The 24,436-nt window shown below is 44.9% G+C and overlaps 1 protein-coding gene and 1 long non-coding RNA gene across 18 annotated transcripts in view; both read left to right on the top strand.

Moving 5' to 3' along the window:
• Positions 1-23,403, top strand: part of MARK3 (microtubule affinity regulating kinase 3) — a 124,617-nt gene extending 101,214 nt beyond the window's left edge. For 10 of the 17 annotated variants that reach the window (XM_033191172.1, XM_033191168.1, XM_033191171.1 and 7 more), the window contains 4 exons: positions 9,878-10,135; positions 17,728-17,754; positions 19,387-19,431; positions 22,455-23,403. In XM_033191172.1, the coding sequence (XP_033047063.1) occupies positions 9,878-10,135; positions 17,728-17,754; positions 19,387-19,431; positions 22,455-22,800 (676 nt within the window). In that variant the 3' untranslated portion in view covers positions 22,801-23,403. The other 7 variants (XM_033191170.1, XM_033191169.1, XM_033191163.1 and 4 more) reach the window with 6 other exon arrangements.
• Positions 10,849-11,246, top strand: LOC117071323. Its single transcript, XR_004432240.1, has 2 exons — positions 10,849-11,003; positions 11,050-11,246. It is a non-coding gene; the product is annotated as an uncharacterized LOC117071323 (long non-coding RNA).
• Positions 23,404-24,436: the final 1,033 nt, after the last annotated feature.

The following is a 24,436-nucleotide window of genomic DNA, read 5'->3' as shown; positions in this document are numbered from 1 at the left end:
GACTTCTTCAGCAAATTGTTCCTTTTCCCTCTCGTCACCCACGCATGTATCATATTTCTTCACTAATTTAAAATATGGGTGAGCTGCAGGATGCCTGGACCTATGTTAACTTCTGAAACAAATACGTTAAGTTCCAATTTTAGCCTTAAATATTTTCGACTGTTTTCTTCTTTATATGAGTGTTCATACAGAATTTTAACATGAGAATAATGATGGCTGATTTTTTTTAAACTCTGTAAAGGTTTAAACCAAAGACTCCACATAACTTAAGCCCTTACTACCTTCAAAATCCTACTGTAAACAGGGTATTTTAAAGGCTTACTAAATGCAAGGCTTTTTCTCTTGTCATAGGCAATATAATTTTTTTATTTTATTTATTTTTTTTTTTTTTAGATGAAGTCTGGCTCTATAGCCCAGGCTGGAGTGCAGTGGCGCGATCTCGGCTCACTGCAAGCTCCGCCTCCCGGGTTCACACCATTCTCCTGCCTCAGCCTCTCGAGTAGCTGGGACTACAGACGCCTGCCACCACGCCCAGCTAGTTTTTTATATTTTTAGTAGAGACGGGGTTTCACTGTGTTAGCCAGGATGGTCTCGATCTCCTGACCTCGTAATCTACCCACCTCGGCCTCCCAAAGTGCTGGGATTACAGGCATGAACCACCACGCCCGACCATAATTAATTTTAATAGCTTTTTTCTTTTGAAAATTAGTTTTATTAATTGGTTCTTACTAGGTCAGTCTTTGTTTTATCAGCTTTCCTGTGGGAACAATAAAGTTAATGAAGTTAATGATGCAGGGAGCATAGGTTAAGGCCAGTTGTTACTTTGGCACAAACACCTGTGAGTAGTTTTCTAAGACTAGTTTTGAACTGGTCATGCTGAAGGCCAGCCTACTTCCTGCTGTAATTATTCTGCCTTCTGATGTTTTTCTCAAAAAATGGCCAGATTCCAGGCGTGACTAATGGTTGGTGTAAAGTAGGCATGAGAAGGTTTAATTACACCTCAATTGTATGATCCTATCATGATGGTATAGGTTTGCAGTGAGTCTTAAACCACATAGCACTGACTCATAGCGAGTGCTCACTAAATGTTAGGTTTCGTTATTAGTTATAGACTGTTCAGACAAGGCTATGAAGAATTGTCTTAGTTTGCACTGACTAAACCTAAGCTCTCAAGTTAATAACGTTGCTAAACAACCTACATAGCAGAGACACTGTGCTCCTACTATTTCATATGCTTTAGATACCTGGACGACACTGTTTAGACTACCACATTGAAAGACCCCGAAAAAGTGACATGATGATGTTACAGTAATACAAACAGAATCTTTCTTTCTTTTTTTTTTTTTTTTTTTTTTTTTTGAGACGGAGTCTCGCTCTGCCGCCCAGGCTGGAGTGCAGTGGCCGGATCTCAGCTCACTGCAAGCTCCGCCTCCCGGGTTCACGCCATTCTCCTGCCTCAGCCTCCCGAGTAGCTGGGACTACAGGTGCCCGCCACGTCGCCCGGCTAGTTTTTTTGTATTTTTAGTAGAGACGGGGTTTCACCATGTTAGCCAGGATGGTCTCGATCTCCTGACCTCGTGATCCGCCCGTCTCGGCCTCCCAAAGTGCTGGGATTACAGGCTTGAGCCACCGCGCCCGGCCTCTTTTTGTTTATTTTTTTTATGTTTTTGCAATGGAGTCTTGCTCTTTTACCCAGGCTGGAGTGCAATGGCACAATCTCGGGTCACTGCAACCTCTGTCTCCCAGGTTCATGCAATTCTTCTGCCTCAGCCTCCCAAGTAGCTGGGATTACAGGCACACAGCACCACACCTGGCTGATTTTTGTATTTTTAATAGAAATGGGGTTTCACTAGGCCAGGCTGGTCTCAAACTCCTGACTTCAAGTGATCCACCTGCCTTGGCCTCTCAAAGTACTGTGATTACAGGCGTGAGCCACTGCACCAGGCCCAGAATCTTTTCAAATAAGTTTTAGATATTGGATATTATTGTAAAGTTTCAAAATTGTGAAGTGGCTTTATTATTTTATCCACTTACCCTGCATCAAGCCACATAGAGATTGAGCAGAGAAGGACTGAGGACACTTAGTGTATATATCTTTGGACTACATATAAAAGTTGCTTTTCTTAGGCTGGATGCGGTGGCTCACACCTTAATCCCAGCAATTTGAGAGGCTGAGGCAGGTGGATCACGAGGTCAGGAAATCAAGACCATCCTGACCAACATGGTAAAACCCTGTCTAAAAATTAGCTGGGTGTGGTGGCATGCGCCTGTAGTCCCAGCTGCTTGGGAAGCTGAGGCAGGAGAATCACTTGAACCTAGGAGGCAGAGGTTGCAGTGAGCCGAGATAGCGCCACTGCATTCCAGCCTGGCAACAGAGTGAGACTCCGTCTCAAAAACTAAAAGAGCTGAACACAATGGCTCACACCTGTAATCCCAGCACTTTGGGAAGCCGAATCGGGCAGATCACCTGAGGTCAGGAGTTCAAGACCAGCCTGACCAACATGGAGAAACCCCATCTCTACTAAAAATACAAAAAAAAAAAAAAAATTAGCGAGGCCTGGTGGCACATGCCTATAATCCCAGCTACTCGGGAGGCTGAGGCAGGAGAATCGTTTGAACCCAGAAGGCAGAGGTTGCAGTGAGCCGAGATTGCACCATTGCACTTACACTCCAGCCTGGGCAATAAGAGCAAAACCTCATCTCAAAAAAAGAAAGGCTGTTTTGTTTTGTTTTGTTTTGTTTGTTTGTTTTTTGTTTTTTAAGGGATGGAGTCTTGCAGTGTTGCCCAGGCTGCAGTGCCATGGCTAGTCACAGACATGATCATAGTGTACTGTAGCCTCAAACTCCTGGGTTCAAATGATCTTCCTGCATTGACCTCTTGAGCAGCTGGGACTGTAGGTGTGGACCACCACACCTGGCTAATTTTTTATTTTTTGTAGAGATTAAGTCTTCCTGTGTTACCAAGGCTGGTCTCAAATTCCTGGCCTCAAGGGATCCTCCTGTCTCAGCTTTCCAAAATGCTAGGTTTATAGGTGTGAGCCCCCATGCCTGCCCTTGGACTGTATTTTTAATTCTGCTTTTGCCCAATCTCTGAGTGTGCTTTTAATCACCAGCCAATATATTTCTTATCAGAATGTTCTGATAGGGGCTAGAGGTCATACCAACAAATTCAAAGTGCCTATCCTTTAGTAACCTTAAGTGGATTAATGTGTTAGAAAAGATAGTCAAGACTGGGCACAGTGGCTCACAAGACCTGTCATCCCAGCACTTTGGGAGGCCTAGATAGGAAGATCACTTGAGGCCAGGAGTTCAAGACCGGCCTGGGCAAAGTAGCTTGAGACCCCGATCTGTATAAAAATATATATATTTTAATTTTAAAAGATAGTCATGAATACGAAACAGTTGGGAAGATTAATAGGAACTCAACTTCATGCAACTTGAATTTTAAGAAAGATATTGTGGCCGGGCGCGGTGGCTCAAGCCTGTAATCCCAGCACTTTGGGAGGCCGAGACGGGTGGATCACGAGGTCAGGAGATCGAGACCATCCTGGCTAACACGGTGAAACCCCATCTCTACTAAAAAAAAAATACAAAAAAAACTAGCCGGGCGAGGTGGCGGGCGCCTGTAGTCCCAGCTACTCCGGAGGCTGAGGCAGGAGAATGGCGTAAACCCGGGAGGCGGAGCTTGCAGTGAGCTGAGATCCGGCCACTGCACTCCAGCCTGGGCGACAGAGCAAGACTCCGTCTCGGCTGGGCGCGGTGGCTCAAGCCTGTAATCCCAGCACTTTGGGAGGCCGAGACGGGCGGATCACAAGGTCAGGAGATCGAGACCATCCTGGCTAACACGGTGAAACCCCGTCTCTACTAAAAAATACAAAAAACTAGCCGGGCGAGGTGGCGGGCGCCTGTAGTCCCAGCTACTCGGGAGGCTGAGGCAGGAGAATGGCGTAAACCCGGGAGGCGGAGCTTGCAGTGAGCTGAGATCCGGCCACCGCACTCCAGCCTGGGCGACAGAGCAAGACTCCGTCTCAAAAAAAAAAAAAAAAAAAAAAAAGACTCCGTCTCAAAAAAAAAAGAAAAAAGAAAAATATTGCTATTTCTGTCAATTAAGGTTTAAATGTAGACCAGGCATGGTGGCTCATGCCACCATGTAATCCCAGCACTTTGAGAGGCCATGACAGGAGGATTGTTTGAACCCAGGAGTTGAAGACCAGCCTGGGCAATATGGTGAAATCCCATCTCTGCCAAATATGCAAACAAATTAGCTGGGTGGCAGGCGCAGTGGCTCACACCTGTAATCCCAGCACTTTGGGAGGCCGAGGCAGGTAGATCACCTGGGTCGGGAGTTCAAGACCAGCCTGGCCAACATGGTAAAACCCCAACTCTACTAAAAATATAAAAATTAGCCGGGTGTGGTGTTACACGCCTGTAGTCCCAGCTATTTGGGAGGCTGAGGCAGGAGGATGGTTTGAGCCTGGGAGGTGGAGGTTGCAGTGAGCTGAGATCACACCTTTGTATTCCAGCCTGGACAGTAGAGCCAGACCCTGTCTCAAAAAAATAAAACTAAATGAATGTAATACAGCTACTATGAACCCATAAAAACTGTAAAAATAATTTTTAATTATAAAAAAAGTAATACTGCTACTGTTTTGCTTATGCAAATTGTGGGCTAGATTAGGAAATAAAACTATCATTTTTAACACTTTCCTGGGGGGAAATATTATTCAAATTTCATAACAATTAACTTGATGACCTTTTAGAATATATATGTAGACCATTGTGATGTTGGGGCTGCCTGTTGTAAATAGGATTTTTGTGAACTTGATTGTACAAAGTTGAAATTTGCAAACATCTTACTGAGTTTACTGTTTCCTTATGGGTGTTAGGCCTACTGTAGAAGTCAGAAAAAATCTATTTTGTTGCTTGCTTTGTGAAACTCATGATGTGACATGGATTCAATTTCTAAAAAGTTTAATTGCCTTTAAAATTAGTATGTCAAAAAGTTTATTTATTTATTTGTTTTAATTTGAAACAGAGTCTCTCTCTCTATCGCCCAGACTGGAGTTCGGTAGCATGATCTCGGCTCACTGCAGCCACTCCCCCGCCCGGGGTTTAAACGATTCTCCTGCCTCAGCCTCCTGAGTAGCTGGGATTACAGAGGCCCACCACCACACCCAGCTGATTTTTTTTTTTTTTTTTTGAGATGGAGTCTCTCTCTGTCGCCCAGGCTGGTATGCAGTGTCAGGATCTCAGCTCACTGCAAGCTCCACCTCCCAGGTTTACGCCATTCTCCTGCCTCAGCCTCCCGAGTAGCTGGGACTACAGGCGCCCGTCACCACGCCTGGCTAGTTTTTTGTATTTTTTAGTAGAGACAGGATTTCACTGTGTTAGCCAGGATGGTCTCGATCTCCTGACCTCGTGATCCACCCGTCTCAGCCTCCCAAAGTGCTGGTATTACAGGCTTAAGCCACCACGCCCGGCCAATTTTTGTATTTTTAGTAGAGTGGGTTTTCTCCATGTTGGCCAGGCTGGTCTCAAATTCCTGGCCTCAAGCAATCCACCCGCCTCAGCCTCCCAAAATGCTGGGATTACAGGTGTGGGCCACCACACCTGGCCTCGAGTTAATAATTTATAATCCCAGCACTTGGGGAGGCCAAAGCAGGCAGATTGCCTAAGCTCAGGAGTTCCAGACCAGCCTGGACCATGACGAAACCCCGTCTCTACAAAAGAAAAAACCATTTTGTTCATTTATAATGAGAAAATAAATTTACATTTCCTTCTTAGGTCTCTGGAGGATCCGTTTTTTTGCTACAAAGCATCTGTCCACACCCTCTTACCACGCTTGTGTGCCTTAAAGACCTGGCTTGGCCTGTCAGCAGTGTGCTTCATTGGGAATCGATGCAGCACACTCCTGCCTGCAAGCTGACTAAAAGCCTTTTCCTTCTCCAAAGACTTGGGGACCATTTGTATTCACCAGGGAAAGGGTCAAACCACTCCTGCCTCTTCTTCCCCTGCTTTTCTTGGCGCATCTACTGAAACTAGTTACTAATTTGGGCAAAAAAAAAGTCAACAGCTGGAGGTAGAGTGTATTGACCCTAGACTCACCCTGAAAGGTAAGGGCGTAAGAGATAGTTGTATTTAGCTGTATCTTGTTAGAAAAATACATTTGTGTGCTTTCATGTGTACGTTGTCTGTACACATGTACAAGAAACAACCGAGCATTTCTTTAAAAACCTTAGTCAGTTAGAACTGTCTCTGTTGCAGGTGACAGAAAACCCAGTCTAAACAGACTTAAATATAAAAGGGCTGTTAGTTCATATAACTAAAAAAAGTCCAGGGCTAGAGTTAGGATCCATCTGCTTCTGCCTCGTTGGTGGTAGTTCCATGATTGGGCTCAGCACCGTCAGACATAGCTTTTTCCCGCACACAGCTGTGCTCAAGCAGAAGCCCTCAGGTTGTCTCCTTGATCTGTGTGGGACCTAGGGTTGCTTCCACCAAAACAAAATGTGAATATTGTTGCTACAGGAAAAGAATGGATACTGAGTGGCAGAAATGTGAAACTGAATAAATACGAAACTGAATAAATGTCTTTATAAGACATTTGTTTCCAGTTCTTCTCAGATTGCATAAATTCTCCCAAGTCAGAGGGCGGAATTCTCAAGCAAAAATTAGGGACAGAACCAGGCACGGTGGCTTAGAAGGCCTATAATCCCAGCACTTTGGGAGGCCGAGGCAGAAGGATCACTTGAACCCAGGAGTTCGAGACCAGCCTAGGCATCACAGTGAGACACCATCTCTACAAAAAACTTAAAAATTAGCCAGACATAGTGGCACACTCCTGTGGCTGAGATAGGAGGATCGCTTGACCCCAGGAGGTTGAGGCTGCAGCAAGCTGTGATAGTGCCACTGCATTCTAGCCTGGGTGAATAGAGCAAGACCCTGTCTCCAAAAATAAAAATTTAAATAAAAATGTTTTAATTCAGGGACAAGCAGTTCTTCTTCATTTTAAAGACCTTTCTCCCTCATGTTGGGGCTATCAGAATTCCAGTTGCTAATTGCTAATCTTCTCTGTTAGGAGAACGTTTATTGAATACCTGCCCTGCCAGGCTTTCTGCTTACACTGGTAGGGGGCACATTGACAAGATTTCGGGCTGTGTTTTCAGGGACTTCAGCAGAGAAGGGTCACTAGGATACAATGTGGCATGCATGAGCTAAAAACAGAAGTGATTTAACTCTCAGAAGGAAAGTAGATCAGATAAGACTTCATGGAGATGATGACTCTGGTTCATTTTTGAAGAGTGAATAAAAAAATCGCAACCCTCCATACCGAGAGAATAACTCCTGTAAACATTTTCTGACCAGCGGACCACATATCATCAGGAAGGCCAGAAAGTTGAGTTCCAGGAGGGAATGATAGAAGGCAAAGCCTAGAGAAATGACAGGGGCCAGACTTCAGGGGCCTGGGGATGTTTACTTGCATTCTGAGTCGAGGAGACTGAACTTTATACCAAAGACTTGGTGTTCTATAGAAGTATGAGCAGATGAGTGACAAGGTCTGGTTTATATGTTAAGAAGTTCTCAGCTGTAAGGTGAATAGATTGGAGGTGTTGAGGCAAAGGCAGGCGGCCCAGTGAAGACAAGGAGTGAGGCTCTATACTGTGGCCTTGGTGGTAGATGTGGAGCAGATGGGCCACCTGAAGGGCTACTAGGAAGTTGACACCAACAAGATGTGGTTAGTCTGGGTATGGGGAGTGAGGGAAAGGAAGAACTTGACAGTTTCCAGGTTTCAATCCCTCCAAAGGATTTCTGCAGAAAGACATTGGAAGAGCTGTATTCCTACTTACCCTTAAAGGAAAGAAACTGCCCTTGAATTCCAAGGACATGATTACTGAGCTGGAATTCCAAATAATGTGTCCCAGTGAGACTCCTGTGGATGGTTTTGTCCGGTAACTGTGTGTGTTAGGTGCAACTGCAGACTTCCAGCCACTCTGTCTTACCATATCTGTAAACAGTTAATTTGCTCTGATGAATTTGCCCATCTTGGAGAAGGGGCCTCTGCTGACTGTTTTTTATCTAGGAGTAAATGTCCTTTGAGTAGGAAGGTTCTAGACTATATTGTTAAAACAACATTGGAAGGCTGGGCGTGGTGGCTCATGCCTGTAATCCCACCACTTTGGGAGGCCAAGGCAGGTGTATCGTTTGAGCCCAGGAGTTCAAGACCAGCCTGGGCAACATGGCAAAACTGTGTCTACTAAAAATACAAAATTAGCCAGGCATGGTGGAGTGCGCCTGTATTCCCAGCCACTTAGGAGGCTGAGGTGGGAGAACCACCTGAGCCCAGGAAGTTGAGGCTGCAGTGAGCCATGATCGTACCACTGCGCTGCAGCTAGGTGACAGCAAAAAAACCCTGTCTCAAAAAAACACCAAACAACATAGGATACTCTGTTATATAAAAGCTAGTTCCTATACCTATAGTCTTATTAATTCATTTAAAATACATCAGTGTGGGCCGGGTTTGGTGGCTCATGCCTGTAATCCCAACACTTCAGAAGGCCAAGGCAGGAGGATCGCTTGAAGCCATGAATTTAAGACCAGCCTGGGCGATATAGCGAGACCCTGTCTCTACAAAAAAAAAAAAAAGTAAATAAAAAATAAAATATGTGTGTTTTGGGAACAGATTGAGAGCATAGCATGCTCATATTATATATTCATTTTACCACTTAGATTTGAATTGAGGCATCTCTTAGAATAGGTTTTATTTTGTGCATACCGTCAGAGGACATTGTCCCTCTCAGAGAAACAGATATTCAAACATGTGATCTGCTATTTTCTTTTAAGGTAATACATTTTTATGATTACTGTTTGGAAAAAAAAAAAAAGCAACTATAGGTTAGCAGTTGCTCCAGAATCTCCAAAACAAGCTTAGGAGATTTTTATTCTTTACCAAAAATGCGATGGCTTGGGAGGAAGGTGTGTGCATTACACACAGGTTGCTCTGTGGTCACTGCTCCTTCATACTGTGTTTCTGCCTCTGCCTGAACCCAAACCCCTCCCAGCCTGACAGAAATGTTCGCTTACGCAGCTAGCCCTGCCTCAGTTTGTACATCTACCTGTCGGCTGAGACATCAGAAGCCGATGTCCATGTCAGCCTCTGGGCACCCCAAGATGATGTTACCTCCAATAGACAGTGAAGGAGATAACTTCAAGGCTATGTAAGAAAAATGCACATTCTTTGTGAAACTAATGTGTACCCACTGCTTCTTAATTTTGTGCTGTGGATTTTATAGTCTGAGATTTTGTTACAGTTGTCCACAAGGTGTCCTTCCTCCATGTGATTTTAGTTAAGCACATCTTGTGTCATGATGTCCTCGGTTGTGTGTGTGTGTCTTCGTGCCTTTGCATACTACAAAGTGTATAAGAAGTTCCTGCTCCTCCCAAGTTGCTTTCAGCATGTGGAATTTTATACATCTACCATTTGTGTACTTCCAAAACTTTTTAGTTGCCTGTTCTTCAGTTACACCTGCATATCCTTTCTTTCTTTCGTATTGGCACAGTTCTCTGTATGTAAGCAATTTGAGAGGGAAGCAAAGGGGAGAAGTTTGAGTTAGCTGTTCTCTGTCCTAGAATTTCCCTGCATTAATCTTGTCCTTGAAAATATATATAATACTGGTCCCTTAAACTCCATGAGGCTTTGTCTCATTATGTATTGTTCTTTTGGTACCCTTTCCCACTTAACTTTTGCTCCTAAGTCCTATAAAATACCCCTTGAATCTGGATTTATTATACCCAATTTTCTCCACTGTGTATAAAAGGTATATTGTGACTGTAAATTTTTGTATATCATGTTCTGAGAGCTTCTTACTTTCTGATCTCATAGCACTATTCCTGATCAGAGAACTCCAGTCGCTTCAACACACAGTATTAGCAGTGCAGCCACCCCGGATCGAATCCGCTTCCCAAGAGGCACTGCCAGTCGTAGCACTTTCCACGGCCAGCCCCGGGAACGGCGAACCGCGACATACAATGGCCCTCCTGCCTCTCCCAGCCTGTCCCATGAAGCCACACCGTTGTCCCAGACTCGAAGCCGAGGCTCCACTAATCTCTTTAGTAAATTAACTTCAAAACTCACAAGGAGGTAAGTGCTAGGTGCTGGTTGTTTTGGAGTGAACCCGTCAAGCAAAAAGAAAGATGTCTTTTTTGTGTGAAGTCACTGCTGCCTGGATGCTTTTCAGTCTGCCTTCAACTCATGGTTTTCTGGTTTTATATATATCTAACTTTATACTTTAAAACCTTGAAAGTAGGAATTGTAGAGCTCAGAGTCTTCATAACACTAAAAGTTAACTAGCATTTAGGAGGTTTTTGTTACTGTTCTTTAATTATTGTTCCTTTTGCTCACATGTCTGTCTGCATGGCATGTTCGTTGTAGTTAAGCAGGCAGACCTCAGGTTCTGGTGTGGGTAGGGGGCTGGTACTCTGTAATAACCAGCAGGAAAGACCATGCGTGTCTTTCATAATCATCTCCAGCCGTGGGGGAAAGAGACAGCTCCTCTTTTCTCAATTGTTGTTAAGGGGCAGTAAATTTCTTAGAGTCCAAATCTTGAAAGTTTCTCGGCCGGGCACGGTGGCTCAAGCCTGTAATCCCAGCACTTTGGGAGGCCGAGATGGGCGGATCACGAGGTCAGGAGATCGAGACCATCCTGGCTAACACGGTGAAACCCCGTCTCTACTAAAAAATACAAAAAACTAGCCGGGCGAGGTGGCGGGCGCCTGTAGTCCCAGCTACTCGGGAGGCTGAGGCAGGAGAATGGCGTAAACACGGGAGGCGGAGCTTGCAGTGAGCTGAGATCCGGCCACTGCACTCCAGCCTGGGTGACAGAGCGAGACTCCGTCTCAAAAAAAAAAAAAAGTTTCTCTCTGTCTTAGTAATTTATATTGAGAGTAAGGTAATGTCCTTAAATAGTATAGTTTTGGAGATAAAATCTCTGGTTTATTATAAAAAAAAAGTAGTAGTGGTAGTAGTAGTAGTAGTAGTGGTAGTAGTGGTAGTAGTGGTGGTAGTAGTAGTAGTAGTAGTAAATGCTGCATGATTCTTGGCTGGTGGTCCTGGAAATTTTTTACAATGTTCCATGTGTCTAGAAGGCTAGCATTTGGGGCCTCAGTAAACTCTCGAGGGTCCTTTGAGATAACTTCATTTCCATAACTTTGTTACCTGTTACAAAAGCCTAGAAATATTGGCTGCTTCAAGAGGAAAAAGAAAGGACACCACTTTGAACCATAAACAAAGAGTGAAAAAGTACCTTTCCAAGAAGGAATCCAGGAAACCCAAGAGCCCCTGCAGTTTCAGGACATCCTAGGGGAAATGTGTTCAAATTAAGTCTAGCTGTGGATCAGTCTGTCTGTGGTATCCTGCAGGTTTGCCTGGGACAGACCCTCTTGTTTGTCATCTGTAGCTTACAGGACAGCAGTAGGAGTCCTTGCCAGGTGTGAAATGATCAGTGCCCTCCTCTGTTTTTCTGCATTCCCTATGGCGTATAGCCTGTTACTTCATTTCACTCCATCTCCATTATTTAAGCGAAATGTAATTTTATATTCAATCATCTGAAACTTCGGTGAGTCACGTTAAAGTCTGATCTACTTATTATTAGGACATGGAATAGATTAGGTAGTATTCCTTTTTTTTTTCTTTTTTTGAGATGGAGTCTCACTGTCGCCAAGGCTGGAGTGCAGTGGTGCAATATTGGCTAACTTCAACCTCCTCCTAGATTAGGGAGGATTTCTGAATCCAAAAGCATTAACTAGAAGTCAGATGGGTCAGAAGGTTTCTTTTCTTCTTTTTTTTTTTTTTTTTTTTTTTCTTTTGGTATTTTTAGTAGAGACAGGGTTTCGCTGTGTTGGTCAGGCTAGTCTCGAACTCCTGACTTCATGATCCACCTGCCTCGGCCTCCCAAATGCTGGGATTACAGGCGTGAGCCACCACACCCAGCCCAGAAGGTTTCTATTTACCCTCTTACTCACTTCTTAGCCCCTTTATTAAGCCACCTCATTTTAGACTGGGCAAAACAGAATGAGCCAAAGAGCTTTGCCAGGTTTGGGGCACCCATTCATGACCAGCCAGCAAGAGAGACGGTGAGTTCATTTTGAGAAGAGTCTATTGACTCCCAGAATAAATCATTCCTTCCTGGTCAGCCATAGTGGCTCACACTTGTAATCCCAGCACTTTGGGAGGCCGAGACGGGCAGATCACGAGGTCAGGAGATCGAGACCATCCTGGCTAACACGGTGAAACCCCGTCTCTACTAAAAAATACAAAAAACTAGCCGGGCGAGGTGGCGGGCGCCTGTAGTCCCAGCTATTCGGGAGGCTGAGGCAGGAGAATGGCGTAAACCCGGGAGACAGAGCTTCCAGTGAGCTGAGATCCGGCCACTGCACTCCAGCCTGGGCCACAGAGCGAGACTCCGTCTCAAAAAAAAAAAAAAAAATTGACTTTATTTGTCTTCTTCATACTCTTTTTCAGTCATTTGAAGACTAGTATTGGGCTAGGCCGGGTAGCTCATGCCTTTAGTCTCAGCACGTTGGGAGGCCAAGGCAGGCGGATCACCTGGGGTCAGGAGTTTGAGACAGGCCTGACCAACATGGCAAAACCCCATCTCTACTAAAAATACAAAAATTAGCCAGGGGTGGTGGCACGCGTGTCTGTAGTCCCAGCTACTCTGGAGGCTGAGGCAGGAGAATCGCTTGAACCTGGGAGGTGGAGGTTGCATTGAGCCAAGATCACGCCACTGCCCTCCAGCCTGGGTGACGACAGAGCGAGACTCCGTCTCAAAAAAAAAAAAAAAGACTAGCATTGATTGGCTGGGCTGGGCACAGTGGCTCATGCCCATAATCCCAGCATTTTGGGAGGCCGAGGCAGGTGGATCACCTGAGGTTGGGAGTTTGAGACCATCCTAGCCAACATGGAGAAACCCAGTCTCTACTAAAAATACAAAATAAGTATGTATATGGGCATGGTGGCACATGCCTGTAATCCCAGGGAGACTGAGGCAGGAGAATCGCTTGAACCTGGGAGGCAGAGGTTGGGGTGAGCCAAGATCACGCCATAGCACTCCAGCCCGGGCAACAACAGTGAAACTGTGTCAAAAAAAAAAAGAAGGCCGGGCGCGGTGGCTCAAGCCTGTAATCCCAGCACTTTGGGAGGCCGAGACGGGCGGATCACGAGGTCAGGAGATCCAGACCATCCTGGCTAATATGGTGAAACGCCGTCTCTACTAAAAAAATTACAAAAAACTAGCCGGGCGACGAGGCGGGCGCCTGTAGTCCCAGCTACTGGGGAGGCTGAGACAGGAGAATGGCTTGAACCCGGGAGGCGGAGCTTGCAGTGAGCTGAGAGCCGGCCACTGCACTCCAGCCTGGGCGGCAGAGCAAGACTCCGTCTCAAAAAAAAAAAAAAAAAAAAGAAGACTAGCATTGATTTTATTACATGTATATAATGGAAAAAAGGAAACAAGATTATCATTGATAAAAATATCAGCTACCTCTTTTTTTTTTTTTTCCACGGAGTCTCACTTTATCGCCCAGGCTGGAGTGCAGTGGCGTGATCTCAGCTCACTGCAACTTCTGCTTTCCAGGTTCAAGTGATTCTTGTGCCTCAGCCTACCAAGCCGAGTGGCTGGGACTACAGGCGCCCACCATCACGCCCGACTAATTTTTGTATTTTTAGAGACCCGGTTTTATCATGTTGGCCAGGCTGGTCTTGAACTGCTCACCTCAGTGATCCACCGTGCCCAGTCAAAGCTACCATTATTTGAATGCTTATTATATGCAAAGGTAGATGTCTGTATACATAGATACAGTGATACTCATTTTATACATATAATATGTATGTACATTATATATATGCATATTTTATGTATGAGTATATACATATACACATTTATATGTGTGAAATGAGTATATTTATTATACACATGTGCAAGTGTGAACACACACACACTCATTTAATTTAATCTCCATAGTCCACCCCATTTTATAAAAGAAACTGAAGGTGAAGTTCAGAGAGATTAAGGCACATATTTTTAAAAGTATCAGGGCCTGGTGCAGTGGCTCATGCCTGTAATCCCAGCACTTTGGCAGGCCGAGGCAGGTAGATCACTCAAGGTCAGGAGTTCAAGACCAGCCTGGCCAACATGGTGTGAAACCCCCTTTCTACTAAAAATACAAAAATTAGCCTGATGTTGTGGCGCACACTTGTAATTCCAGCTATTTGGGAGGGTGAGGCAAGAGGATGGCTTGAACCCAGGAGGCATAGGTTGCAGAGAGCCAAGATCACACCATTGCACTCCAGCCTGGGCAACAGAGTGACACTCCATCTCAAAAAAAAAAAAAAAGAAAAGAAAGTATCAGGCTGAGCCATGTCTATCTGACCAGACTCTGCCCTTTTACCCACTGCACTGTGCTCCCCTTAGAAAAAACAGTTGCAGGTGTGACAGTTGCCTTACACTTATTTCTTATATTTGAATTAAAATTGGAGACTCAGGCTTGTTGTTTAAAAAAATTCTAGTGTTCATCTGATTTACAATTTCCAGGCTATTTCCGCCCCCAAATTTTTGCTGAAAGATAGTCTTTTATCCTCTCTTGTTAAAGTTTCCTAACTGAGGTCTGTTATCTCCCTTAGTGCTATACTTAATCAGCTGTTGACAGTTCTTAAAAACAATCAAAATCCTTGCTAGAGTGGTTGGAAGTTCTTATCCTCCTTTAGCAATAATTGCTAGGATTAAAATTGCATTGCCTGAAAGCCTGAGGTGTTTGCACTTAGATGCTACAAGGGAGACCTGGTGTGGGCAGGTCTGGAGAGGGCTGGAGTCAGGAAGCCTGCACTCTGCTTGGAGAGTACATGGCTTTGGAGAGCTATGGGCCGTTTGTAGTCAGGAGCAAAATTCTCTCCCCTTGGGATCAGGCTTGGCCTTGCTCAGAGACTTCAGAGTCACCCATACCCTGCAGGCAGAACAGCCAGGCAGAGGCAAGTGCCTCTGCCCTCAGATTGATCCATGTTGCCATGGGCAGTGTGAAGACCTCCTCCTGCAGCTTCCTCCTTCCTCTTTATACCTCAGGGGATTGTAGGAGGAAAGGTTAAGAAAAGCGCTCATATAGTAAGTGATCAGTAACCCTGATTTTTCCTAGTGGAAGATTAGGAAATGGCCAGGCACCATGGCTCATGCCTATAATCCCAGCACTTTGAGAGGCTGAGCCAGGTGGATCACTTGAGCCCAGGAGTTCAAGACCAGCCTGGGCAACATAATGAGACCCCATCTCTACTTGTTTTTTCTTTTTTTTTTTTTTTTGAGATGGAGTCCCGCTCTGTTGCCCAGGCTGGAGTGCAATGGCAAGATCTCGGCTCACTGCAGTGTCCGCCTCCTGGGTTCAAGTGATTATCCTGCCTCAGCCTCCCAAGTAGCTGGGACTACAGGTGCATGCCACTACGCCCAGCTAATTTCTGTATTTTTAGTATAGACAGGGTTTCACCATGTTGGCCAGGCTGGTCACAAACTCCTGACCTCGAGTGATCTGCCTGCCTCGGCCTCCCAAAGTGCTGGAATTACTGGCATGAGTCACCACACCTGGCCTTTTATTTTTTCAATAAAAAGAAAAAAAAATTGGGAAATGGACCAGGCACTGTGCATAGCTCATGCCTGTAATGCTAGCACTTTGGGGGAAAGTGAGGCAGGAGGATCATTTGAGGCCAGGAGTTCAAGACTGACCTGGGCAACATAATGAGATCCCCATCTCTACAAAAACATTTTTTAATTAGCCAGGAGTGGTGGCACATGCCTGTAGTCCCACCTGCTTGAGAGGCTGAGGCAGGAGGATTGCTCGAACCCAGGAGTTTGGGTTACAGTGAGCTATGATCACACCATTGTGCTCCAGCCTGGGTGATTGAGCAAGACCTTGTCTCTAAATAAATAAATAAATATTTTAAAATAAAAGAAAATTAGGAAATAAAAAATATATCTTAAAGACCTTTTAGTCGTTTTCAACTAAAATATTTTGGATAATACTGCCTTATATTTAGGCAGTATATATTAAAGATTTTCACTTTCTATGCATGATTGTACTGTTGATGACCCTGCTGTATACCACTGATCTGATTATGAAGTGGTTGGCAGTTATTTATAGTAGGTAGACTTTTTTTTTTTTTTTGAGACAGAGTCTCGCTTTGTCGCCCAGGCTGGAGTGCAGTGGCACGGTCTCGGCTCACTGCAACCTCCGCCTCCTGGAGTCACACCATTCTCCTGCCTCAGCCTCCCGAGTAGCTAGGACTACAGGCGCCCACCACCACGCCCAGCTAATTTTTTTTATATGTTTAATAGAGATGGGGTTTCACCCTGTTAGCCAGGATGGTCTCAATCTCCTGACCTCGTGATCCACCCACCTCGGCCTCCCAAAGTGCTGGGATTACAGGCCTGAGCCAGCGTGCCCGGCCAGACTTCTTTTTTAATTGGTAAATTAATACCTGAAGCAATGCCAAAGTTATCCCAACCAAGGATTTCATTAATTCAGTCAGCAGATATAGATGAGAGCCTGCTATGTCCAGTTACAGAACTGGGTTTTACAAATAGAAATTAGCAAACTCAGCCTATTTTTGCCCAGGGAAGCTGATTGCATTGATCATAAAAACGTCATTCGTAGTTTGAAAAATATTTTGTCAGATTATTTTCAGCACATCCTGAACATCTCCTTAAATTTTTTTAATGACCAGAGCTCCCCCTTTTAAATAGAATTCTTCCTGTTTATTACATAAAAGTAAAATTCATACTGTTTTTTACCACTTAGTTTTTATTCATTTTGAGATCTAAGACTGAAAAGTCTACTTTAGTTTAAATCCCAATCACCTATTTTTTTCTTAAAACGTGATTTATGTCATATCACTGTAGCAAATAATGTGTTAATGTTTGTTTCATCTTCCTGAAAGAAGCAATGATTTTTTCTTAGTGGTTAAATATTTTATAATGAAGTTTTTAATGTTTATGTATAAGAAGGCAAGATTTTTGTTCATAAGGTATTCTGAAGAAAATTGAAAAATGTTTTATTACTAGTATATTGCAAATTACTTGTCACTTCTTTAACATAAGACATAAATTTTATCTTAGAAAGTGTATCTGGCCAGTGCAGTGGCTCACGCCTGTAATCCCAGCACTCTGGGAGGCTGAGGTGGGCGGATCACTTGAGGCCAGGAGTTCGAGACCAGACTGACCAACATGGCAAAACCCCGTCTCTACTGAAAATATAGAAATTAACTGGGCGTGTTGGCATGCGCTTGTGATTCCAGCTACTCAGGAGACTGAGGCACAATAATTGCTTGAACCCAGGAGGCATAGGTTGCATTGAGCCGAGATTGCACCACTGCACTGTGACAGAGCGAGACTCTATCTTTAAAAAAAAAAAAAAAAAAAAAGTGTATCCATCTGAAGAGCTTTTAATTATAGCTAATGTCAATATTTACTGCTAAACCTTTTCTTACTTTTTTTTGATATATTAAAAGATCACATACTCATTTAATTACTTGTAATACTTTTACTTTTTCAACAAATTGTCAGCATTTCTTTGTTGATTGGCCAGAGAAGGAACCCTGCTTTGTTTTTTTCTTTCTCTCTGTAATTGATTAGATTTTCTGTTTGATTTATGCGAGTTATTTTTGTTAATTTTTTTTTTTTTTTACCTAATTTCTTTTAGAAACATGTCATTCAGGTTTATCAAAAGGTAGGATTTATATATACACATTTATTTTTCAATCCTCACTCCCAAATGGCTCCTGCAATTAACATTAGGTTTGGCTTTCTGGCCCTGTTTTTTCCTTATAAACTAAACTTTCTGCTGAGAACTAAATACTTAATTCCTTGAAAGGAAACTGAAAAGAAATAGATTAACTCTGTCAGGCATTTTAAAGGGCACCCATGCAACAAAAGGCTGATGCATGCTCTGTGTATTTTCTTTCTTTGGTAGAATTATTTAGCATCCAAATAATTCTGTCTTCATACTAATAACACTTAGCATGCTCCTGTTTGAAGAATGAGATGCTCAGTAATGTTAATGTACAGTTAATGATTATCCACAGGCATGCAAAAGGTAAGTGGTAATTGTGTTATTTTTATTTCACTGAGGACTGAATTAGCAAAAGGCTTTAAAGGGACAGGAAAATTAGCTAATACAGAAAACAATCGTAAAATTCAAATCTGCAGCCTCATTTGATTTGGCTTTTTCAGAAATTAAAATGTGAACAGCTGCGTAGCAGAAATGTTTTAATTTTTTCAGAGTTGAAAGCCACTTTCCAGCAACCACTGACGAAAGAGTATCTCATTATTTTTACTTAAAGCACTGCAGTAAGTGGTGTTCTGATTTTATTAATGTTTTTTCTGCCAGGCGTGGTGGCTTATGCCTGTACTCCCAGCACTTTGGGAGGCGTAGGCAGGCAGATCACTTGAGCCCAGGAGTTCGAGGCCATCCTAGACAATATGGCAAAACCCCGCCTCTACAAATAATACAAAAATTAGCCGGGCGTGGTGGCACACATCTGTGGTCCCAGCTACTCAAGAGGCTGAGGCAGGAGGATCACCTGAGCCCTGGGAGGTCAAGGTTGCAGTGAGCCATGATCATGCCACTGTGCTCCAGCCTAGGGGAGTGAGACCCTCCCTAAAAAAAAAAAAAAATTTTTTTGATGGTAATAATCAAGAGACCAAAAATGTTGCTTTCTTAATGCACACATGAGGCAGGAAATCTTTCATGAAGGGCTACGCTGTACCTGTGCCTCTCAAGTCACCAGAAGGCCAAGCTGCGGGTCAAAACTGTGGGAAAAGCACTTTCTTCCTGTTGGTGGTTCCATTCGATTATTATTTTTTTAATTGAGCTTCCCACTTGTCTGATTTTTCCTTGGACAGAACAGGTAATCACTGAATGTAGAATCCAGCTGATGGCCTCATTGGCTTTTAATTGGAAACCCATTATACTATGGGGAGCAGTTAGAAAGTGAGAATAACCCCATTCTGAGGCCGAGCATTCTCAGGGTGAAGAGCCAGCAGGAGTGCCTGCTGTGCGTGTGTGGTGTGCAGTGTGTGCAGCAGTGTGTCCTGTGTGTAGCAGTATGGCGTGCGATGTGTGTGATGTATGCAGTGTGCAGCCTGGAACTGGCCCCTGTGCACACCCCTGCAGCCTTGTGGAAGAAGGTAGTGCTGGCTCAGTCAAATGAGAGGAAGAGTTTTCATAAGCCCTGCTGGTGACTAAAACGTGTTTTGGCTTTGTGTATTTTATGGTGTTGGTATGGGTGGTCATGTACTGGCATGTAAGATTTCTTTTCTCTTTCCCTCTTCTCTCTGCTTCTACATTCTGTTCATTGAGACTTCCAACTGAATATGAGAGGAACGGGAGATATGAGGGCTCAAGGTGAGGGAAATGATTTTTACTTACAATTTTTTTCCAGATATTTACTTCATTTCTGTGGCAGAGGCAACACTATCTTCTGAATGTTCCCTACTGTATTCCTGCTGTCTGTCTCCGTAGGAGTTAGAGGTTCGCATCAGGTAGAGAGGGTGGCCACAGGGGGGCGCCAGCCTGCCATGAGCACCGTCCAGATCCAGCTTGGCCTCTGCTCTATATTTGTGTTTGTGTTAAAAGCATGGCAATGCCTTCAGCCTTCCTGCCTGGGCGTTAACAGCCTTTGGAGGTCTGGGTTGGGTAGCAGTGCTCAGAGAAATAAGCCCTCAGTTCATCACTGACTCCTCACATAGTTCTCTTCACAAGGAATAAAAGCAAAGTACTTAATAGAATGTCCGTATTTCAAGCTAGTTATGTTTTCTTCTAAGAATGGTGATTATATAATTGAGTGTTTTGCTTTGCTTTTTTTTTTTTTTTTCTTTTTTTTTGAGACGGAGTCTTGCTCTGTCGCCGGGGCTGGAGTGCAGTGGCCGGATCTCAGCTCACTGCAAGCTCCGCCTCCCGGGTTTACGCCATTCTCCTACCTCAGCCTCCCGAGTAGCTGGGACTACAGACGCCCGCCACCTCGCCCGGCTAGTTTTTTTTTTTGTATTTTTTTAGTAGAGACGGGGTTTCACAGTGTTCGCCAGGATGGTCTCGATCTCCTGACCTCGTGATCCGCCCGTCTCGGCCTCCCAAAGTGCTGGGATTACAGGCTTGAGCCACCGCGCCCGGCCTTTTTTTTTTTTTTTTTCTAAAACAGGGTCTCGTTTTGTCACCCAGGCTGGAGTGTAGTGGCACAATCACAGCTTGGGCTCCCGGGCTTATGCAGTCCTCCCACCTCAGCCTCCTGAGTATCTGGAACCACAGGCACTGCCACCATGCTGGCTAATTTTTGTGTTTTTTTGTAGAGAGGGGGTCTCACCATGTTGGCCAGGCTGATCTCAAACTCCTAGGCTCAGGTGAACCTCCCACCTTGACCTTCCAAAGTGCTGGGATGACAGACATGAGCTGCTGCGCCTGGCCTTGCTTTTCCATTTTGTGTAGTTATCATTGCATGGATTTGTGGGGGGGCAGTCACCAGGTAATCTTAGGATTCTGTGTCCCTAGTTCTAGATCTCTTCCACTTGTGCCCTTTTTTATGCCAGTCACCAGCAGGCTATTTCAGGTCCTCATTCACCATTTGTCCTTTAGGTCTTTTTAAAAGCCCACTTCTGGTCATATGACCTTTCTGAATTAAAACTTTCAGTGACCTCCACTATTTCACCCGGCCACGTCCCTGCGAAGCCCTGAGTGGCGTGGTCCAGGCTGCCCCAGCAGCCCAGCTCCGCTGCCCCATCAAGGCGGAGCATTGGGGTGAGTGCCAGGTGGCATTCCCCCTCCAGGCCTGCCCATCCCAGCCAGGAGCAGGCTCTAGATCCTGGTTTGTTTCCCCACCCATAATAGGAAGGTGAGATAATAGGGCCTACATGGACATCAAGTAAGTCGGGGCCTGACCACCGCAAGTACTCATTAAGTGCCACCAGCTGTTGTGGGGGTGATGACACTGTGCCTCCAGTTCCACTCAGTCTGTGTACTTTATTATGCCACAGACACATCCTATACTTTCCTACCTCCCCTTTGGCTGTGATCCCTTGTACTCAAAACAAAAACTCTTTTTCCTGTCTTCATTGCATTTTGTTGAAATCCCATGGCTCTTCATAGCTCTCCTCAGATGCAGGCCCACTCCCACCCGTGCCATTTCCTCCTTGTCTCATCCTGCCTGTCACACTCTCCTGCTAGGTGGGCTCCACCTCTTCTGCGGCCTTCTAGGGGATGGCCAACCTTTCCTGTGCTGCCACTGTTGCCTCACCTTACAGTCTTCCTGGCTCCAGATTAGTTTGAGAGCTTTTGCTTATCTTTATAACCCATTTAGTATCTAATGTGGCATTTTATACATAGGAAGCTTCTCATCAGTATTGGTAGATGTGAACCAAATTGAACACTAGCAGGTTGGTGACACGGAGAGCTATGTGCATATGTAAAAACTGTAGCCCCTCACCTCTGATTAGTTGGCCATAGGATGGAGTATACTTGAGGTACATAGTCTGTTTTACTCCCAAGAATGCTAGTCAGTCACTGTCTTAACTGAGGCCACCAGATACACACATGAGAATGTAAATAATGGCTTGTGGCAATAATGACTAAATGCCAAAGAATGGCTGGTAAACCGTGGTGTTCCCTAGAGACCCAGGCCTGGGCCCTACTCATGCTGCGTCTTGGGCATCCAGACCAAGGCTTACATTCTGAATCCACAGGGTATCCACATGGGTGGTGTCAGTCCTCCACAGACAGAGAAGTGTCCCATTGCATTTTTCCATCTATTCCAGTAGTAAGATTGTGTCATCTCAGATTTTTGCTTTAACTGTATAACTGGACATTTAATTAACAAACCAGAGAAGAGGAAAGACAATGAGGTGGGTAGAGCATCATGTTCAGCCTCAGGGCCATTCACAGAGAAAGCGATTTTAGACTGCAGGTGTTGAGTCTCCAGTTACCCTGAGTGCCAGTTACAGTGATTCACATCTGAAAGAACTGTCGCAGGAGAGGGATAGCCCAGGGTGGATGGGTGAGGTGGGCAGGAACTGGCTGCCAACTCCCTCCCTGAGCTGGGCCTGCAGAACCCTGAGTGGAGGAGTGGGGCACGCTGTCCCCTTTGCCTGATTTCCAAGGATTCTGTTCAACCAATTACTTTCTTCATTTTAGTAAGCACAGGTGGCTGGTGAAGATTTTACAGCCAGGTAGATCTTTTTGTGTGTGACTTACGACTTTTAGAGGGTGGGGGAAGAAAATAGACGAAAATAGACTTAGTTACAAATGTGAGTCTGTGCAGGAAAATGTGGAGGTCAGTCGTTAGTTGTGTTGTATCGAAGATGTGAATGAGGAACTAGCTGAAGTGTAAGAGGTTGATTTTCCTGTATGATTAAAAATAAACCTGCCTCTGTGCATTTCAGTCGCAATGTATCTGCTGAGCAAAAGGATGAAAACAAAGAAGCAAAGCCTCGATCCCTACGCTTCACCTGGAGCATGAAAACCACTAGTTCAATGGATCCCGGGGACATGATGCGGGAAATCCGCAAAGTGTTGGATGCCAATAACTGCGACTATGAGCAGAGGGAGCGCTTCTTGCTCTTCTGTGTCCACGGTGATGGGCACGCAGAGAACCTCGTGCAGTGGGAAATGGAAGTATGCAAGCTGCCAAGACTGTCTCTGAATGGGGTCCGGTTTAAGCGGATATCGGGGACATCCATAGCCTTCAAAAATATTGCTTCCAAAATTGCCAATGAGCTAAAGCTGTAACCCAGTAATTATGATGTAAATTAAGTAGCAATTAAAGTGTTTTCCTGAACACTGATGGAAATGTATAGAATAATATTTAGGCAATAACGTCTGCATCTTCTAAATCATGATATTAAAGTCTGAGGACGAGAGCACGCCTGGGAGCGAAAGCTGGCCTTTTTTCTACGAATGCACTACATTAAAGATGTGCAACCTGTGCGCCCCCTGCCCTACTTCCATTGCCCTGAGAGTCAGCGTGTGGCCCCATCTCCATGTGCCTCCCGCCTGGGTGGGTGTGAGAGTGGACAGTATGTGTGTGAAGTGGTGTGTATGGAAGCATCTCCCTGCACCGCAGCCAGTCATTACTGGTGCCTCTGCGGGAGATCATGTGGTGCTAAAACATTACACTTGCCAGGGAGGAGAATACTGAGTTACTGCCAAGAATTAACCGTAAGACTAGTTCATAGTTAATACAGGTTTACAGTTCATGCCTGTGGTTTTGTGTTTGTTGTTTTGTGTTTTTTTAGTGCAAAAGGTTTAAATTTATAGTTGTGAACATTGCTTGTGTGTGTTTTTCTAAGTAGATTCACAAGATAATTAAAAATTCACTTTTTCTCAGTAAAATCTTGCATTGTCTCCTAATACTGTATTTAACACACCCTCAAGTTGAGCAAAAGGAATGTGTATGAAGGCTTGGGGTCACATGGACCTTAGCAGGGATCCCAATGTTTTGTGATTACCAGCATATTTTTTCTCCCAAGGCAATAAAGGGAGAAGACGGCCCTCATGGTGACCCAAGAAGGAAGGGAATCCAGAGCAGCTGCAGCTTAACCCTGGGAGGTGTTGCTCAGCCCTATGGAGAAACCCCAGGTCTTGACGGTTCTGGGTTGGTTCTCTGTGAAGTATGTAAATTTCCTTTTGCCTTTCTTGTGATTCACTACATGAATCAGACCTGCAGCTTCTGTCCAACACCTACGTGGTTGTGTAGGGGTAGTGAGCTCATCACTCACTGTGTTGCTTTATTCTCACTGGGAAGTTGTCACACAGACTGGTGTGCTATTTTGGGTTCTGGGTTTGTTGCTGGTCAGGGTATGAAAGTCTGGAGGCCGGGCACCGTGGCTTCCAGCTGTGAGCCCAGCACTTTGGGAGGCTGAGGCCAGAGGATCATTGAGTCCAGTAGTTCAGGACCAGCTTGGGCAACATGGCAAGACCCCATGTCTTCAAAAAATGAAAACATTGGCTGGGCGCAGTGGCTCATGTCTGTAATCCCAGCACTTTGGGAGGCTGAGACAGGCAGATCACGAGGGCAGGAGATCGAGACCATCCTGGCTAACATGGTGAAGCCCCGTCTCTACTAAAAATGCAAAAAATTAGCCGGGCGAGGTGGCGGGCGCCTGTAGTCCCAGCTACTCAGGAGGCTGAGGCAGGAAAATGGCGTGAACTCGGGAGGCAGAGCTTGCAGTGAGCTGAGATGGCGCCACCGCACTCCAGCCTCGGCAACAGAGCGAGACGCTGTCTCAAAATAATAATAATATAAATAAATAAATACATCAGCCAAGCGTGGTGGCGCACCTGTGGTCCCAGCTTTTCGAGATGCTGAGGTGGGAGGCTTGAACCCATGAGGTTGAAGCTGCAGTGAACTGTGATTGTGCACAGC

This window comes from Trachypithecus francoisi, unplaced genomic scaffold (genome assembly GCF_009764315.1).
Source record: "Trachypithecus francoisi isolate TF-2019V2 unplaced genomic scaffold, Tfra_2.0 Lachesis_group3, whole genome shotgun sequence".
Lineage (NCBI taxonomy): Eukaryota > Metazoa > Chordata > Mammalia > Primates > Cercopithecidae > Trachypithecus > Trachypithecus francoisi.
The sequence above is the reverse complement of the archived record's forward strand: the minus strand, read 5'-3'. Positions and strand labels throughout refer to the sequence as shown.